Genomic DNA, 20,861 nt, shown 5'->3' with positions numbered 1-20,861 from the left:
TATGCAATGTAAGAGTTACAAGATCTCTTGTCTTATGCCTCAGTCAATCCATTGACTTTGATGGAAATAGATGGTTAGGGAAGAAATATGCTGTGATTCTTCCAAATGAAGAGTTAATTTTTCAGTGCTCTTGAATTTTTCTGAGGGGAAGAATGGGCAGAGAGCTCACAGTGATCTTCATATATAGAAGTTCATTTGATTTATAATTTTTCAAGGCCTCAAGAATGTCATTTCTTTTTAACCCTTCGAGCCAATGGCCAAAGAGAACTTAGATAAGGTATGGAATTTATTAAAACACATCCTTTGGTTGAAATAAGCTAGTGAGGCCCTCGGTTTCTTTACGATAAACACAAGCAAAAATGTTCCCTAAGACTCCCTTCTGCCTCTGTAGAACTTGGCCTTGCATAAACCACCAAGCTAAGCTGGCTGGGGTCTGTCTTCGTGCTTCCTCTCTGTGTTTCTATGTAGGCGGCCATTGTGTGAAGAAATGTGGCCCTGGCTTCTATGGCGATCCAGAAGTGGGAGAATGTGAGCCCTGCCACCGAGCCTGCAAAACCTGCATGGGCCTTGGCTATGGAGAATGCAGCAGTTGCCAAGAAGGACTGCAGCTTCTGCATGGGAAATGTGTCAGTCCTGCCCAGACCAAAGTGGAAGGCAAATTCTGGAATGGTATGTGCCTCTCAAGAGAGGGATCCTTCCTATGGGTCTGACTTCCTATGGGTCTAACTTCCTATGGGTCTCTCTGGTGCTTGCTGTGGAAGAGGGTAGGAGGCTGTGGTGGCATTTGGCCAGCAGGGGGAACCCAAAGAGCAGCTTATTAGTGGTCTGGCCACTTGGGTTTCTCCCTGATGAAGTCCAACCAATAACCAACCAGCTGCTGTGGAGTAGATTCTGACTCATGGCAACCCCACGTGTGCAGAGTAGAACTTGCTCTATAGAATTCTCATGGCTGTGACCTTTCAGAAGCAAATCACCAGGTCTTTCTTCCAAGGTGCCTCTTGGGTGGTTTCAAACTACCAACCTTCCCAGTGGGAACAAGCACTTAACCATTTGTACCACTCAGGGACTGGAATATATAGAGAGTCATATAGGGAAATGGCCCAAACTACCATTTTCTCAAAAATTTCAAATTAGCTTCTATCACATTCATGTATTTTTTTATTATAGTAAAGGAAATCTAGCCAATGGGGTAGGTTTTTCCGGTTAGACAAGGAAGAACTGCTTCAAAGTATTGGAGCTTATCCTAAAACAACTGATCTTTATGATTAATTATTAGAACTTGACACCGTTCAAGTTTGCCTTTAAGAGTTGCCCTCCCCAGTTACAGATGGGGGAAAATGGGAGGACGGAGAGGGGAAAAGAGGAAGGAAAACTGTGGGAGCTTGGAATCTAACAGCAAAGACCTGCATGTATCTCCTTCTTACCTAAGTCTTTAGAATCAGCCTTCTCACATTTAAGCCTCAGTCACAGGCTTCCTTGCAAGGTAATTACAAACTTTCAGTGACCTCTCCATGTCTGAGGTGATTCAAAACAAAATTCTCTTCTTGTTGGAAAAACCTGATTCACATTCTAGGCAGAGACCCTCATGGAAACAAGATGTTCTCTGTTGGATTCCGAGGCAAGGGTTTGTTGAAAGAGTCACGTCGGGGCGGAAGCAACAGGCGCTGAAAGAAGGTCCACACAGGATGAGAGAGTGATAGGTTGGGGGCAGGAGAAAGTCTTGCCAGGTGAGCGAGGAAGGATGTCCATGGTGGCTGTCTACTACGGTAATGTTGCCCATGTGACTAAAGGAAGAGTGGCTCAGAGGCCGTCACAAACCCACCAGCCAAAGGCCAAGGAGAACACAGGGCCTATTTTAGAGATATGGCTGGGAAGAAAATTATTCAGTCCAGATTGGGATACCTTCCATGAATTTAAGCTGAACCAAAATGCTGAAAAAAGAGTTTGTCTGGCATTCAGGCATGTAAGAGGCACCGCAAGCCAAGAGGAAAATGGCCTGATGCTGTGTTTGGAGCTCAGAACATCTGTATTTTATCTGGGGTACCAGATGATGAAAAGGTCCAGGGAGCCAAGAGTCAGAGCAGACTTGATTCCCTACATGATTACCCATCCCTTCAACTGGACTACGCGTTTTGCAAACAGAAATCGGGCTTTGATTGTTCCCCTTTGTTGAAGCACCGCACCCATCCCTCGACAATTTCTACTCTCGAAATGTAATGTTTTTGAAAAGATAAAGGAATTAGTCCATTGGGGGTTGAGCACTAATAAGAGCTTTGGAAGCAGATGAGAATGCTTCTTGTGGCTGGACAAAAGCAATAAAGTCAATGACATGGACACGCTTTTCCATGTCTGTGATCTCTGAAATGAGACACGCAGACCATAGACAGAGAGAAAACAATGTCTATTTATTAGGCAAGGTAAGGCCATCCCTCAGCTGCACAGCATAGTTTAGACCCTGAAATGGATAGTAAACGGGAAATGCATTCCATAAAGCCCTGGGAGTATTGGAGCTAATGCCTTCATCCTTCCCCACGTCTCCTTAAAAACAAGGTCGAGAGTGTAAGGAGAGAGCAGACAGTTCCAGAGAACAATCCCTAATTAGCCACACCTTTAAGATGATGGAAAGCAGATTGCAGTCATCCTGGATGAAGTTAGAGGAAGCCCAGACAAATTACACAGTGTATATGAGAGAATGTAGCTGCCTAGGTGGTACCAGCAAGCTTTCTTGCTTTTTTCCATTTAAAAAAAAAAACAAACACAGGTTAAGTTCTGAAAGGTAAACTGGAATCAATTTCAGTCCATTCCTTCACCTGCACCGCTCCCCAGTGGAAACAGCGAGATCATGTTTGCATCCCACGACTATGGCCTGCCACAGGAGTGTATGTCAGCACGTGCTAGGAAGACATCCTTCAAATAAGAACCCATACAAGTGTTCCCTGAACTCCTCTTTTAATAAGATGGCTAATCAGGATGACAGTGACAATGACAAGGGGGCTATAATTCTTTGTCAACTACCAGCGGAGTGGGAACACCTCCTACCCGAGACCAAGGATAGAGATTTCGGCACACATTAGCTCATGCCTGGTAGACCCGCCAGCCAAGAATAAGTAATCTTCAAAAATGGCTGCTCGACTCTCTGTCCTTCCCACCACCAAAATGCCACTGCACAAAAAGTATAGTTCATCCCCAGATTCCCTTTTCCAGCCAGCAACATATTGCGAAGATTACTTGGTCCACTCTCCCTAAATGGCAGAAATCAAACCAATAGTAAGCACGCAGTTAGAGGTTTCAGCACTCACTCAAACATCCCACAAAGCCACCACTGATGGAAACGTTCAGGTGCAGCAAGCCACTGGCTTTGAGAGAAGATGACAGCTTCAGCTGGGTTCCTAAAACCATTGTCGGGCATGGAAATCATTTATTCTGTTACTGTTAAATCGTTCGGATTTTCTTAAGTGGTTTCTTCCCCAGCAGTCCTGGAAAGTTCCAGAAGTAACTCCTGCACATTTTTCTTACCCACCTATTTCCATCACTGATAAAAACCATGTTTATAGCAGGCTCTAATTAAATATTCTGATGACAGCCTAATCCACAAAGCACAGGCATGGTGAGTTATCTTTTTATCTTTGACCACATCCTAGCAATGGATCATTTGCCTGCCTTTTGATCTTATAATTCCTGTGCTGGGGAAAAGTCTGGAATCCCTGAGTCAGTTGCAAACACTGAAGCCTACTCACATGTGGAAGAAAAATCTCAAAAACGGGGAGATACGTTTACTAATAGTAACGGAACATGAGAGAACTTTAAAGATGCCATGAGAGTCTGGTTTCTAGAAGGACTTTGAAGAGATGTATACTGTTAACCTCACTTAACTTAGAAATGGGGAATCATATTTAGTCCCTTAATCCACCAGAGCTCCGAGTGCAGGAAGAGCCTGTCGCTGGGTAAATGAGGCAGCCTTTTGAAATCTTTGGCCCAGTGGTGTGATGGAACATTTGTGTCAGCTTGTGCTAACTGTTAAATATTCAAGAATTTTTTAAATCAGTTGGTAAACCATTGGCAGCTTGAAATCAGCCATAATGGGAGTTTTTACACCATGGAAATTGGCAAACACTACAAATCAAGTTTTTTTGTTTTTCCAGAGAGCTGGTTAACCAGCACACCACCGCTTTGGCCTCCATCAAACCAACGTCCAAATTCATTACTGAAAAATCACCTTAGTGAGTATGAGCTTTAGAGATAGACATAAACCAGAAAATCAAACGGGTTGCAGTGGAGTCAATTCCAACTTATAGTGACTCTATAGGACATATTAGAACTGCCCCATAGGATTTTCAAGGCTATAATCTTTACCAGAGCAGGCTGCCATATCTTCTCTCCCGTGAATTAGCTGGTGGGTTCGAACTGCCGACCTTTCGATTAGCAGCCAAGCGCTTAACCACTGTGCCAGCAGGGCTCTTCCAGTTAGGCATACCTGAACTGAAATCCTGGCTCTATTATTTACTAGCTATGTGACTTTGAGCAAGTCTCTCATCCTTCCTGAGCCTCAGTTTCTTCATCTGTAAAATGAGGACATGAAACTAAGCCACACAAAATCATCGTGAGAATTACATGAGAGAAGACATCGAAAGCTCCCCGCACATAACGTGCACAAAATAAAAGGTAGTCTATTCCCTAACCTTCAGCCTGATCCAATTTGAACACACAAAATACCAGTCCACTTTTCAAAGCAACCTTCTTTAACTCATGAAAAAAGCAATTATTGAAGCCTAGGGAGTAATATAGGTCTGAGGAAAATAATAGCCCCAGAAAGAAGACAGGAAATAATGGCCAGTTGGGATGCCTAGTATCCAGGCAGAATCCTGACTTAATCAAGAATGTATATTCACAAAGATGTTCACAGCAGTTTTATTTATAATAGCAAAAAAAGGCGGGGGGGGGCAAATGAAAAATGTAAAAAAAGGACAAAAATTAAGTGAATTATGGTTCACATAAATAAATTTGCAAACCACTAAAAATGATGCCATTAAAAAGTTTAATGACAGGATAAAACTCCTATAAGATATGTAATATTAAATGCAAAAATTTAGGGTCATTATTATATACGCAGAAGATGTTAATGATTATATATATATATATACATATAGGTAATTATACTCACATGTTCAATATAAAGATGGGAAATCTACACGCCAAAGTACACATAGCAGATATTACTGGGTGGTGGGATTATGGGTGAGGTTTATCTTCTTCATTATCCTTTCTGAATTAAAAAAATAAAACACTTTATTTCTTTTAATAAAAAAGAACCTGTGCCCACTGCAAGCCCATCTTTGGTGAAGAACCTGCTGCAGGAACGACGAAGGTGGAAAGTTCAAATCAAAAGAGGTAATAGGGAAATAGAAGACCATCACAACACATTGCAAGAGACTGTGCGATGCAGCAGCCAATCCAAGAGACTGGGAAGCAAGGAACAAATGGGGACCCGAAAGTTCTGAGAGAGGTGGAGCAAGGAGGGGTGGTGACATAAAATCAAAGTGGGCACTCAGAGGGGAAAGACTGAGGAAATTCAGCATGGAGATGCCTGTTAACATCTAAGACTTCCTGACAGGCTAAGTGATTATACCTGGGAGGCTATCAAGAAAAGCTTCTGTCCTTGCAGGTCTTTAAGAATTGGCTGCAGAAGCACCTTTTGCCTTCTCTGTCACCGCAGAATGGTTTGAAATAGCCAAGGTTGGAAACAAACTAAACGGCTACCAATAGGAGACTAAGAAACGAAGTCTGACTCAGCCATACTGTGGAATACTATGGAGCCATCAAAAAGATCAGGAGGGGCTTTATATTCTCATAAAGAATGGTCTCCAAAACATATTGGTTTAAAAAAAAACAGGCAAGGCAATGAACAGTGTGGATAGGTAGAGTTTGTACTAAAAAGTGTGAAGAAAAGGCAAATATATCCATTCATTTGCTTCATGTGCCTAGGCTATTTCTAGAAAAAAATAGGCATGGAACTTGTATTGCTGGTTGCTTCTGGAGAAGGGAACTGGGTATCTGGGGAAGAGGATTGGAAGGGAAACTTTATGGTCTTCTTTTGAACATTTTGAACCATGTGAGTATTGCTTATTTAATTTAAAAATGAGAATAAAAAGGACCCCTGCTTTATATACGGTTATAGTTATAGTCATTTCTGAAGGAAAAACATTACACTTCCTTTGTCAGTCTTTTTTTTTTTTTTCTTCTGGTCCTGTCCTGGAGTGGGAGGGAAGGGAACTATAATCGAGATCAAATTATACTCACACAAAGATTAGTGAAACTAAGTCACTAAACTTTCAGATTTATTACAAAGCCAATCTTTATAGAAGTTATTATTACACAATGATATTTATGATAAAGAACTCTAGCGAGCTAGGGATGACTTCACCCATTGCCCACACGCAGTTGCTAAGGAGCCATGGTGGCACAGTGATTAAGCGCTGGGCTACTAATCGAAAGGTCAGCAATTCGAACTCACCAAGGGAGAAGGATGAGGCAGTCTGCTTCCATGAAGATTACAGCCTTGGAAATCCTACGGGGCATTTCTACTCTGTCCTACAAGGTACCTCCCTGTGAGTTGGAATCGACTTGACAGCAGTGGGTAATTGCGAAGTTAAATGCTTGTACAGAGCCCCCTCTGGTGGAGAAATGAGAACATTACACCATTTTAAACAAAGTGTGTAAAGTATCAAATTGCCAGAATATGAGATATACGTAATTACAGATATACGTGTGTATGGATATGAATATTATATTTATACAAATACGATAGTATAAATTAAAACTCATACTTCTATAAACACAATCTAATTTAAAGATGATAAAATCAACAGGAAATCAACACATGGCCTGGAAATATAATATTAAAGACATTCAAGGCATTCCACGTCCAAGGAATATCCTTTTGTTATCGTTCTTTCAGCACCTTTTCTCATCCATTAAGTAAGCATCTTGACTGATCTTAGGAACAGAATCCTTTGCTATTTATCTTTCTGCTGCCAAGTCTTTCTCCCTTGGGTTAAGTGACATTTGTCAGGTTGGAAAAGCCTTCAGAGAAAGACTTGGTTATGTCGACAGGCAAGCCAACCACTTTTGGGAAAATCCAGTAACTAATATTCCTCTATATGAGGCTAATCTGAGCTCTTAACAGGTCCCCCAGGGAGAGTTCATCATTCACATGGCTATCAGCTTTCGTTAGTCTGCTGGAAAGCAAGGGAAATTTCTTTCTCTACACTAGGAAATAAACTGTCACTCAGCACGGGCAGCCAGATATACACGCGTACTCACGTGTATGTCTATTTGAATATCAACTCCTCGATCGCAAGATTCAGTACTTCTTTAACCATGAGCACCACCATGGTGCATCCCAGTACCACTAAGAGGTGTAAGACAGCAAAGAGAAAGGGAAATAAAACAAAAGCCTCAGAAATGGGGTGGATGGTAACCAATAAGGAAGCCAAGAGAAAGAAGAGGAAGCAGAAAGAACTACCCTTTACTGAGCTATGGTGTTAAGCACTTCAAACACATCGTCTCACTTAGCCTTCACAACTGTCCTATAAAGGAGGAATCATTTTCTTTCATTTTAGAGACATAGAATGCAGGACTGTGGTTACCCTACCAGTAAGCATCACAGCTGGGATCTGAAGGCAGGTGTGACTAGAGAGCCAACTATGCTAGACTGAGGAGAAGAAACAAAATGAAAGGCAAGGGAGGGAGGGCCGGAGGGAGGAAGGAAGGAATTATGGAGGGGAATGGTAAAACACCAAGAATTGACTGTCAGAGTCGTTTATATCACACAGTCTGAGCTAGAACTTCTTTTTCTAATTATTAGCCTGTATGAGTCATTTTTTTTTTTTTATGAGTCATGCTGAAACTGAAATGCAAATTCTTGAGTTTTAGTCTAGGTCTCAACACGTATTATTGAGTGGTGTCATTGAGGCTGTTATGTAGTCTTTGAAACTGTCCCATGGAGTTGCTTGGGTGGCTACTGGAGAAGTTTACCCACTGAATGTTCTTGGAGGGGCAGAAAGGAAACTCCTGGAATCAATGGTGTATTAATCTGGGCCAGCCTGTTTAACAACTGACCAACCAAAGAGCTCAAGGGTGGAGCCATTATTTAAATGTTTAACAGTGATTTAGAACAAATTTAAGATGAGGTAAATTTAGGTTGAATTTCACAATGGCTACTCTGATGAAACAGAGAGACCCAAAACATTGACCAATAATAAAATATGGTTTTCAGAGAACAAAAGAAAGAAAGAAAACATGTTTCTCCACAAGAGACCCATGAATCCTCGGTTATCACCTTGGAGTGAAGAGAAGTGATCATCTAAGAATCTTGGGGAGAGATGTGATTACCTTTGACTTGCAAACTCATTCACATGTGTGTACACACACATACTCGCACACATTTTTAATATATGAAAAACATAACATTTTTTAGTCCAAATATCCCCAAAGGATTCAAGACAGCCTTGTAAGATACCATATTCTCTGTCACTGGAAGTTTGCAAGGAAAGTCTTGATAGCGAAAGGGGCAATTGTCAATGAGTAAGAGTAAGGGAGAAAACGAATGAAGTCCACACAGTAGGCAATGGGCAGGGGCTCCCTGTTAGTTAATGTAAAATTGAAGAGATTCTACTTTGGGCAGGAGGGGAGACGACCTTATCCATGAGACTTTTTGTGAACACTGCAGTATGGTGAGCCTGTTCAAAGAAGGAGACTGACTTGCCATTTCTTTCCTTACACAGACATCTTGAGACAACACCAGGCTTGTCATTCTTCTTGTAAAACCTGTAATGGATCTGCAACTCTGTGTACTTCGTGTCCAAAAGGTTAGTGTGGAGTTTGATGGGAAGGCAGTGGCCAAGTCAATTCATTGGATCACGGGTTTATTGGCATCTTTATGTGACGAGGTTTGTAGGACCTTGACCAAGTCCTGTCACGTGTTCCTACCACAGTGGCTACTCTGGAGAAACTCAAGGACCCAAACATTGACTGCCAATGAAAACTGGTTTTCAAAGGACAAAAAATAAAGGTGGGGGGTGAAATTTATTAACCCAAAGACATGATGAAGCTATCGGTTGACTTGGCCATAGATTTGCTAGGATCTGTGGGAACCGCTGGTAGCGTAGTAGTTAAGAGCTACATCTGATAACCAAAAGGTTGGCAGTTTGATTTCACCAGGCGCTCTTTGGGACACTTGTACTCTGTCCTATAGGGTCGCTATAGGTCAGAATCTACTCGACAGCAATGAGTTTGGTTTTATGGGTATTTGATATTTTTACAGATTTCATCACCCTTTTAGAGTGCCTTAGCCAAAGCAAGAGAGCTTAAGGTAGAAAATGGAAGTGGGGATAAATTGCCTGCCTGTTATTTCCTTCTTCATTACTGATACTGAATTTAGGAGAGGAAAAGCAACAATGTAACAACTCAACTAATTATTAATTGCATCATCCTCTATAAAAGTGAAGCATTAAAAGTAACTTCCCAGAATTAGGGGAAGATTTTGTTAACATGGCACATTAACATAAAGTGCGTTATGATCCCATTAAAGTGATCATTATGAAGACCACATTGGGATGTTCAATGTTAACAGTAAAATGTGGTGCAAAAAGCAAAAAAAGTTGCCATTGAGTCCATTCCAACTCAAGGTGACCCCACATGTTTCAGAGTAGAACTGTGCTCCATGGGATTTTCAGTGACTATAATCTCATGGTAGTAGATTGCCAGGACTTTTTTCCACGGCAGCGCTGGGTGGATTTGAACCGTCAACCTTTCAGTTAGTAGCTGACAGCAAACCGTTTACTCCACCCAGGGATCTTCCTGGGTGTGTCATGATTATAATCATATAAAATATACAAGGTTACACTCAAAAATTGAAAGGATTGTCTTGGAATTTGGGGGTTGGAGTGATTTTTCATGTTTTCTTTAATAATGGTGTTACCTGTTACTGGTGCTATTGTTTTCAATTAAAAATAAGTAGACAGTCTGTTAAGGAGGAGCTGAGTGGAAGAGTTACTACTATGTTGGCATCTTAATAAGGTAGGCATTGGGAAAGCATAAGGGTAGACCACACCAATAAGACCGATCTACTCAGCAAAGCAAAGCCTATAGTAACCCATGCCCAATATTAGTAGCAAAGTAAAAGGATGAAGGTCTCCTGTAGTCAACTTCCTTTCTAGAGATTTAACTTATCTTGGAAGACTTAGCATCACTAATAAATACTTTGGTAAACCTGAAATAGCAGCTCTGGAGACTCAAAACCAAAAAAAAAAAACCCATTGCTGTTGAGTCGATTCCAACCCCTAGCAACCCTATTGGACAGAGTAGAACTGCCCCATAGGGTTTCTGAAGAACAGCTGGTGGATTCTAACTGCCGACCTTTTGGTTAGCAGTCATAGCTCTGAACCACTGAAATCTCTGGAAAGATTAAAATTGCTCTAGTGGGTGTCAGTTCTCTGTATGAATGTGTGCCCATCAGGACAGACACATGATGGTGGTTCTCTGCACTCTTCACTGTGGCTCTAGGTGCGTACCTGTTGGCTCAGGCCTGTGTCTCCTCCTGCCCCCAAGGCACATGGCCCTCAGCAAGGAGTGGCAGCTGTGAGAACTGTACGGAAGACTGTGCCTCTTGCTCAGAAGCCAATCTTTGCAAAGAGTGCCGGACTCAGCCTGACCACCCTCTCTTTCTCCATAATGGCAGGTGCTACTCCAAGTGCCCCGAGTAAGTTTCCCTTTTCCTTTTCCTCTCTGTTCATGTTCATTCTACTTTGGGGGTAGTTCCTTCTTATTCATCAAAGAACTGTTCTCCTCCCTGGGCACAGCGTCCTCATAAATGCCCTGTCTGGACTGCCTGACAGCTCTCTTGACCACAGCAGCCAAAACTCGCACAAGACAAGATGCACCCTTCTCCCATGTGACTGTTATGTGTATCAATTTTTACTTATGAAAATATGTTCTTTTTTCATCTTGTATTAATGTTCAAGTGTTGTTAGCTCTATTTCTCCATCACAAAAGTAAGGCTGTGATAAACTGTGAAATGCATGGATCTCTTCTAAATGTTTAAAATTAGTGAGATATTAATTATAAATAATACAAAACAAACACACTCATTGCTGTTGAGTCAGTTTCGACTCATGGTGACCCTATATGTGTTACACAGTTGAACTACTTCATAGGGTTTTCTTGGCTATAATCTTTACGAAAGCAGATCGCCAGGCCTTTCTTCCACGATGCCACTGGGTGTCTTTTAATTGCCAACCTTCCTTTTGGTTAGGAGTTGAACACAAACTACTTGTGCCACCCAGCGACCTAAATAAATAATAATACCAGGGTAATTATTTGTCTATTCCGGATGTTTTCCTTAATCCCATTGCTTATAATTCCTTTGCTCTTCCTATCAACAAACCCTGGTGGCACAGTGTTTAAGAGCTATGGCTGCTAACCAAACAGAAGGCAGCTCAAATCCACAGGTGCTCCTTGGAAACCCTATGGGGCAGTCCTACTCTCTTCTATAGGGTTGCTATGAGTTGGAATTGCCTCGATGGCAATGGGTTTTTTTTTCCCTCTATCAACAGTCCAACTTCCAGGATTTACCTAAAAAGAGTAGGTATGGTCTTAAAAGCTTGCAAGTGTCCCTCTAAGACACAATAATTGGTATCTCTTCACCTGGACAAAAGAGAAAGAAGGAGAGTCAAGAACAGGATGAGGATATGGAATGTGTGGCTAATTGCCTCCATGAACAATTGCCTCCTTTGCCAGGAGACCAGGAGAACTAGATGATGCCCAACTACCATTACTTAATATTTTGATCAAAGATCACATAGAAGAATACTGATCAAAAGGAAGAAAACACAGAATAGAATTCAAATTCTCATGGACTCCAGACTTTCTGGAGCCACAGAGGGTAGATGAACCCCTGAAACTATTGCCCCAAGATCATCTTTAAATCTTAAACCAAAAATATCTCCTGAAGTCTTCTTAAAACCAAATAATAGTTTAACTTTAGTAAAAAAAAAAAAAAAAAGGTCTGCCTTGAACATTATGCTCTTTTAAGAACTATCTACATGGGATCAAATTGACAACAGCAACCAGAAAGATTAGATAGGAACCTTAGGGGGCAGTCAGTTTGCTTTCATGGGGGAGGAACAACTCAGTAAAAGAGGGTGAGAATGGTTGAACAACTCAAAGAATGTAATCAAGGTCACTGAATTGTACATGTAGAAACTGTTGAATTGGTGTATATTTTGCTGTGTATATTCTCAAAAACAACAACAAAACAAATACAACTAGAAAAATAAATAAATAAATAAACAAGAAGTAGGAAGGATGAGTGGAAAAATCTATCAGGAAACTTTTAGCAACAAGCAACCGAAATGCCAAGTAAAATGGCTGAGATGCTCCAGGGTTTATTATCTCACTTAACTAAAAGTTTGGAAATCCAATATTAGTTCAGTGGCCAACAACATCATCAAAACTCCACAGTCTGTCCAATTTGCCGCTACGCCATCTGTAGTTTGTCTTCTCCAGCCAGCTCCTCTCCTGGTCCCAAGCTGTCTGCTCCAGCTCCAAACATCACCACCTAACGCAGCCACAACCACAGTCTCTCCTTGTTTACCTCTTTCTAAGAGAAAAGAAAATTTTCTCAGGCTTCCTTACTCATCTTATTCGCCATACCCTTTCAGCTAAAAAAAAAAAAAATTTTTTTTTTTTTTTTAGTCACCCCCAATTTACCTCATCCCCCTCCTCTTCATCCCTGAGCAACCACTAATCTACTTTCTGTTTCTATGGACTTGCCTCTACTGGACATTTCATATAAATGGAATCATATAACATGTGGTCTTTTGTGACGGTTTCTTTCACTTAGTGTAATGTTTTCAAGTTTCACCCTAGGCTGGGTATTTAAGAAGATGTTAATGAAGGATAGCTCTTAAAGGATTTTGTCAGACAGGAATTTGAGGATGGGAAAGAAAGGGTCAGAGTAAGAAATCACAGTGGGAAAAGGCCATATCAGTAGAGACACAAAATCAGGGAGTCCTGATACTCCCAGCTTCCCACTCTTCTCCAGCCCCATCAACCATGCCCCAACCTCGGCAGTCAGCAGTTATTGTAAAACAAAGGTGAAGGCCAGAAATCTACCCACCAAATTCAATCATTGCTTCCTCATTAACCTCTCCCATGGTGGGTTGAACTGGTTGTCATTACCATTGCCTTACTCATTTGATCATGACTCTCTTTTTCCCAACTTCCTCTTGGACTCTTTGAATGCTTCAGGGATTGATGATGCATAAAAACAAGGCAGAAAGAGATGTAATTTGCCCTTCTCCAATTAGCTGGCCACTCGACACTTCGTTCCTCCCAGATTGGGGTTGAACCACACTGGAGCACCGAGCAGATACACAGCGGCCAAGATATTTTGTATTTTTTGAGCAATAGGGAAACTTCTGTAGTCCCTGGGTAGTGCAAATGGTTAATGTGCTCAGCTGCTAACCAAAAGATTGGAGGTTAGAGTCCACTCAGAGGTGATTTGAAAGGAAGGCCTGATGATCTACTTCTGAAGAATCAGCCATTGAGAACCAACCCCACTTTGAGCATGATTCAGCTTGAGCTCAGTTCTACTCTGACACACATAGGGTCACCATATGTCAGAGTCGACTGGACAACAATTGGTTTTTAGAGAAGCTCCTAGCATGTCCTGAAAATCCTGAAGGCTATGAAATTAGGAGCATCTGCCCTCCTGTTTTGAGTAGGGTGATCTCATTACTTCAGTGTCCTTCATCTCTGTGTTGACCAAAAAAGCAGGGGAGATGAAATCTGAGGAATATATACTAACCAGCTTGCCTTGAGAGATGTTGTTGCTATTTCTGAGAAATTGCCCTTTTGGGTGCGATCCATCCTAGAATAGTAATAAGATTTATAATGGAACACCACCTGCAATGACATGGCATCGAGGTATTCAGAATTATTTATTAGCCTCAATAATGGCCACCACTTTTTCAACTACGGTATATGGCATATGTTCATGAAAGAAGAAAGGATTGAGCAGTAACATCTATCATTATAGTGACTGTTTAAAAGGCAGCAAAAAATTTAAGATGTACTTAAATTCACCAAATATGAACAGATTTGAGGCTCTGGTGCGAGAAAACCAGTCTTCCTTTAAGCACTGGCTGTGACCGTCTTGGATGTCTGTAAAATATAGATGAAGCTCCAGAACCTTCTGCTTCTGCATTGCATAGATTTATCTGAGCGGAAAGACTTCAACATAAAGTACTTCGAACTTAACAATTCAATACATGTGGCCATTTCTTTTCAAAAGAAATTGTATTTGTCTTCATAAATTAAAAAAAAAAAATACAGTGAAATAAAACATTAACAAAAAGACTTTGTAAATGCAGAGAGAAGACAGCAGAAGACAAATAACAGGGTGGATCTGAGTAGTGAAGGCTGATTTTAGCAAAGTGGCTTTCAGAAAAACACCTTCTCGTGTTGCCTTCTGGCTGCCTTTCAACAGAGTTTCTGGTGTTCACTTATTGTTTAGTTAGCACTACTCTTCAATGGATTTTTCCCCCCTTGATTCCATTCCTTTCGTTGCGTCATCTAATCCACCATTCCCTGACTTCCTTACGAGAAGAATCTGAGGAAGGTTTTTCATACTGCTTCTTCTCGGGTGCTGTGCTAGAACTGCTCATGCTGCAGAAGCTAACCCCTGATGGCCTTGACCAGGCTGAGCGTTGAGAGCCCATCTGGTAAAATGAGTGTCGGGATTTAAAGAGGGCTTTTTTTTTTTTTTCTGGCAGATTTTGTTATTGGCTGCAATTCTCCACCCCTCTCTAGATCCACACTGTCTACGTTGTAACTTTGCAGAACTTTCTCTAGAGGCAGAATGTACTTCCCTAGCCCTTGACTTTGGACTTGGTTATGGACCTTACTTTGGCCCATGGGATGTTAGCAGAAGAGAGGCAAGCGGAAGCTTAAAATGTGTTTGGCTGGTTGAGCGTGCCCTTTTGTGCTTCTGTCATGGTAATGAGAAGAATATATCCCAGAGCCCCTTGTGCCAGGGAGAAAGAAGACTTGGACCCAACGTGCAGCTTGGAGTCAAGTCCAGGGAAGCCCAGCCTAGATCTCCCTACTCACCGACACATGAGCGCAAATATACGATTGTTTTTTTAAGAGGTGGTTTGCCCATGACTCATGTTGACCCTATGCACAACGGAACAAAATGCTGCCCAGTTGCGTGCCATCCCCATGATCGGTAGCAGACCAGACTGTTGTGATCCGTAGGATTTTCACTGGCTGATTTTCAGAAGTAGATTACCAGACCTATCCTCCTAGTCTGTCTTAGTCTGGAAGCTCTGCGGAAGCCTGTTCCACATCACAGCAACATGCAGGCCTCCAGTGACAGATGTTGCTGTCTTGGGGATGAGGTATATTGGTCAAGAATCAAACCCTGGTCTTTGGAGTGGAAGGCGAGAATTTTATCACTGAGCTACTGTTGCCCTCTGCTGTTATGACAACAGGTGACCAAGAAAGGACTGCTAGCGAAAGCAATTGGAATAGATACCTTTGATATCAAAGTTCATTTTCTCTAAACTGGTTTATGATTTTCCTGCTTCTGCAAGTTCCAGCTCTTCTCTTCATCTTTAAAGAAATGTTATCTATACTGCTCTTATTTCCCAAACACTGAGAGGGTTGGGGTTTTATATTCACTGTGTTCACGTACCAGTAAGGGATTTATATGGTGTGCTGTGTTCGTAATTCAGAAATACTCTGTATACAGATATCAGATTTCCCCAGAAGGAAGTGAATCCCACAGACGTGTATTCCAATGACATGTTCTCAAAATATGTTTCATGCTATGTGTGATAATAATAATAATAAACAACAGCTCATTTTCATACAAACCAGTTGATTTTCAAACAAACCAAATATGCAGTGACAATACCTTTCCCTTTTGTTTTATTTTTCTAGACTTTCTTATTAACCACACATTCCCGGTCAGTCTTATCAATGGATTCATTTTGGCTTACCATAGGAGCAGCCCTGTCATTTTTAGGCCTGAGTCCTTTGCCACCAGTTGTGAGGAATTTCTCTAGTGCTTAAGGTTCCTTGGTTGTTCTCTCTCCTCTCTCCACAGGGGCTTTTATGCAGAAGCGGGTCTATGTGAACGCTGCAGCTCACCTTGCAGGACTTGTGAAGGAAACGCCACCCACTGCTTCTCCTGTGAGGGAGGTTTCGTGCTGGAGCAGGGCCTGTGCCGTGAAGCCTGCTCTGAAAGACACGTGGCTGTGGAGGGCGTGTGCAGGCGGTGCCCAGAGATGTGCCAGGACTGCATCCACGAGGAGACATGCAAAGGTACTCAGGAGCATTCCATGGCAAAGTATGGCTCAAGTGAGCCAGCCCGGCTGGGACCGACTCTCAGAGGATGGGGTTTCAAAGAGAACTGCGGGCACCAGTCTCGCTCCCTTTACTGAAATAGGTCCATCTCCATGCACATCACTGAGGAAATGAAGAGTGATCCCAAGCCTTTACATTATGCATTCTGCAAGTTAAGAAAAATGAGAGCTGCTTTTTGCAAGATTTCTTTTATACACATGTATTGGAGTCCCAAGGAGCCCCGGTGGCACAGTAGTTAAGAGCGCAGTTGCTAAAAGTCAGTAGTTTGAACCCACCAGCCACTCTGCAGGAGAAAGGTGTGGCAGTCTGCTCCTGTAAAGATTTACAGCCTTGGAAATCCTATGGGGCAGTTCTACTCTGTCCTATAGGGTCACTATGAGTTGGAATCAACGGCAACGGGTTTTAGCTTACCTGAGCGGTGTAAACGGTTACTAGCTGAAACACTGGCAACTCAAATCTACCCAGCAGCACCTGGAAGACGGGTCTAGAGACTGCTTCCTAACACAACAGCCTTGAAAACCCTATGGAACGTAGTCCTACTATGCACATGGGTCCCATGAGTCTGAATCAACTCCAGGGCAACAACAAATTGGGCATATAGGAGTCCCTGGGTGATGCAACAGTTACGTTTGGTTACTAATCAAGAGGTTAGCAGTTCAAGTCCACCCAGAGGCACATTGGAAAAAAAAAGTCCTGGCAATCAACTTCCAAAAACTCAGCCACTAAAAACCCTATGGAGCATAGTCTACTTTGACACACATGGAGTTGCCATGAGTCAAAGCTGACTGGAGAGCAACTGGTGTGATTTTGATTCTGTTGATTACTTAGTGTGTGCCAAGCACTCCTCAGCTGCTGGAGGCACAGATAAGAATCTAAGGTCCCACATTTTGGGCACAAAATCTTATATTACCCATTGCCATCAAGTTGATTCCAACTCATAACTACCACGTAGGACAGAGTAGAACTGCCTGCCCCATGGGTTTCCAGGGAGTGGCTGGTGGATTCAAACTGCCAACCTTTTGGTTAGTAGCCAAGCTCTTAACCACTGTGCCACCAGAAGGGACTGATACTAAACAACTAGACACAAAGGTAGCTAGAGAGTGTCAGTTGTTATAAAAGATAAAAAGTTCAAGCAGCCATAAGATGCTGAGAATAACACTCTGGCTACAGTTTTTCTCTCTCTCTCTAAAGTTATCTCCCCAAAAAGGCTGTCCAGTGTCCTTCCCAAAATAAGACAGATCATTTATGTGGGGCAGTCCTATCTAAAGTATTCTCTTGGTGCGACCTAAAGGGTTTTCCGGATTCTCCCCCAAATATAAAAGTGAACACAAATAAAAAGAAGTCCACAGTGCATTCTTCATACGGATTAACCGTCTATTGCTATTTATTGGTCTACTATCAATGAACAAAGAAATTAATGAAGGCAACAATTCCTAACCTTCTTTCTGTATTAAATACAGTGTGAAGACCCCAATAAATTTTTAAAAATCTAAAATGCTTTTCAAGTTTTCCAAATAGTACCTTCAACATCTCAGCCTTCACTTATCTGTCACAGCTCTACAATTTTTTTGCACCTCCAGGGGGCTGGTCGTTTCAAGGCTTACATGCAGCACTATCCAATTAAGCCACTATCTGTGGCCCCTTGCTCCCAAGCGATCTAGGATGTACTCTGGCAGGGTGAAACCAAGGCAAATGTGCACTGCAGGTGGAAAGAAGCACAGTGGCAGGGAGAGGTCCTAGTCCACTGCAAAGGAATGCATTCCTTTCTTAGCCTCTGAGAGGAATAACTCACTTTTCACTCCTTCCCGGCAGAGTGCATGCCCGATTTCTTCCTGTACAATGATGTGTGCCACCAGTCCTGTCCCCAAGGCTTCTATGAGGACTCCCGCCAGTGTGTCCCCTGCCATGAAGACTGCCTGGAGTGCAGTGGCCCCGATGAGGATGACTGTGACCTCTGTGCTGACACATCCTTGGTCCTCTACGATGGGCAGTGTTTGGACGAGTGTCCAACAGGAACTTACTTTGAAAGAGAAAGTAATGATTGCAAAGGTAAAGACTTCCAGAAAGCCATGGAATCCAGATTTTCTGGAGCCATTGCGGCTCAATGAACCCCCAAAACTAGTCTCCTGAGATAATCTTTAAACCTTAAGCCTTAAACCAAAAATATTCCCTAAAGCCTTCTTTAAACAATAGTTTCACTTTTGCACAAAAAGCATGCACCCTCTACATTTGTTTGCCAACTGCTCCTTTCCCCTGCAAGGTATTTTCATAAATGCTGCTATACTAGTTTTTTTATATGTTGCTGTAAAAAAAATTAACATACGATGCTAGCTAAATGCCTCTCTCGGGGAGGAAGCCAATGGCAAAAAAAAATGTGCACATTATTTGCTTGAAATACCATAGTAAAGAATGTCTGTCTTGAGCGTTGTGCTCCTTCAAAAACTATCTGTCTATATGGGATCAAATTGACAACAGCAACTCAAAAGTTTAGATAGGAAGCTTAGTCAGCAGTAAGTTTATGTTAGTGAGGGAAAACGATTTGGAAAAGGAGGGTGTCTTAGTCATCTAGTGCTGCTATAACAGGAATATCACAAGTGGATGGCTTTAACAAAAAGGAGGTCACAAGTCCAAGTTCAGAGTGTCATCTCAAGGGGGAGGCTTTCTCTCTCTCCATAGGGTTTCTCATCAGTTTTCCCCCAGACTAGGAGCTTCTCTGTGCAGGGACCCCAGGTACAAAATCATATATTACGCATTCTGCTCCTGGCACTGCTTTCTTGGTGGTATGAAGTCCCCAACTCTCTGCTTACTTCCCATTCTTTTTATCTCTCGAGAGATAAAAGGTGACACAGGCCACACCCCAGGGAAACTCCCTTTATATTGGATCAGGATGTGACCTGGTAAGGGTGTTACCATCCCATCCTCATCCTCTTTAACATAAAATTACAATCACAAAATGGAAGACAACCACAGAATACTGGGAATCATGGCCTAAGCAAGTTAATACACACATTTTGGAAAAAAAAAAATTGGGGGGGGACATAAATCAATCCATGACAAAGGGTGAGAATGCTTGCACAACTTGAAGAATGTAATCAATGTCACTGAATTGTACACGTAGAAATTGTTGAATTAGTGTTATGTTCTGCTGTGTATAGAAGCCCTCGTGGCACAATGGTTAAGTGTTTAGCTGCTAACTGAAAGGTTACCAGTTTGAACTCACTGGATGCTCCATGGGAGGAAAGACCTGGCAATCTGTTCTTGTAGAGTGACAGCCTAGGAAACCCTATGGGGTGGTTCAGCTCTGTCCTATAGAGTTGCTACAAGTAGGAATCAACTCAACAGCACACAATAATGACAACTGCCTGTGTATGTTCTCAAGAACTCAACAAAATAAATTATATATATATATATATGATTTTAAAAAATTAAAAAAAAAGACTTCCAGGAAGCATGGCTGAGCACAGCCTCCCAGGGAGCCTCCCAAGAGTTTGCATTTCTGCCCAGACAAAACAGGCTCTTGGGTTTGCGTAATTCTAGCCCCAGAGCTGTCCTTCCACCCCTTTCCCTCCCATTCACAGAAGCATACTTTGAATCTGTTCTAATTTATTTTTAAATTATTTAAAGAATTTTTATAAGCCTTAGTCATGTAACTATTATTAGTAAAAAATCCCATCAGCCCTCCTCACCAATGTGGCTGTGAACTGCTGATCAAAAAAGATTCTCACGTGGAGATTTACAACGGAGATAATGAGCCTTCAAGAGTCACCAGAGTGGACGATTGTTATTAAAATGTTAAGCAGTGGCGGAGCCAAGATGGCGGGCTAGGCAGACGCTACCTCAGATCCCTCTTACAACAAAGACACGGAAAAACAAGTGAATCGATCACATACATAACAATCTATGAACCCTGAACAACAAACACAGATTTAGAGACGGAGAACGAACTAATACGGGGAAGCAGCGATTGTTTCCAGAGCCTGGAGCCAGCGTACCAGTCAGGTACAGCACAAGCACAGAGAGCTGCTCCACCCCCCTGAACTAACCCCGGGAGGGGGACCAGCCGGTTCCGCGGGCGGCGTGGGATGCAGCCGGTAGGAGAAGTCCCCGGGAGGCAGTGACTGGTCTTGGAGCAGAAAGAGCAGCGTCCGAGCCGGGGAACCGTCCCGCAGGGATTTGGACTGGATGCAGCGGATTTTCTGGAAAAACTAGTTTCCCAGTGATGGCTCGGAGACAACAATCCATATCAAACCACTTAAAAAAGCAGACCATGACAGCTTCTCCAATCCCCCAAACAAAAGAATCAAAATCTTTCCCAAATGAAGATACAATCTTGGAATTATCAGATACAGAATATAAAAAACTAATTTACAGAATGCTTAATGATATCACAAATGAAATTAAGATAACTGCAGAAAAAGCCAAGGAACACA

General features: G+C 42.2%; 1 protein-coding gene across 1 annotated transcript in view; it reads left to right on the top strand.

Annotated features, from left to right (window-relative positions):
- PCSK5 (proprotein convertase subtilisin/kexin type 5) overlaps positions 1-20,861 on the top strand; it is a 492,211-nt gene that overhangs the window by 442,172 nt on the left and 29,178 nt on the right. Inside the window, exons 27-32 of the mRNA XM_064291217.1 lie at positions 469-669; positions 5,308-5,388; positions 8,784-8,867; positions 10,564-10,759; positions 16,172-16,389; positions 18,244-18,480. Coding sequence (XP_064147287.1) covers positions 469-669; positions 5,308-5,388; positions 8,784-8,867; positions 10,564-10,759; positions 16,172-16,389; positions 18,244-18,480 — 1,017 coding nt within the window. The remainder of the gene's footprint in view (positions 1-468; positions 670-5,307; positions 5,389-8,783; positions 8,868-10,563; positions 10,760-16,171; positions 16,390-18,243; positions 18,481-20,861) is intronic.

Source organism: Loxodonta africana, chromosome 9 (genome assembly GCF_030014295.1).
Source record: "Loxodonta africana isolate mLoxAfr1 chromosome 9, mLoxAfr1.hap2, whole genome shotgun sequence".
Classification (NCBI taxonomy): Eukaryota; Metazoa; Chordata; class Mammalia; order Proboscidea; family Elephantidae; genus Loxodonta; species Loxodonta africana.
Note: the sequence above shows the minus strand (reverse complement) of the source record. Positions and strands in the feature narration are given on the sequence as shown.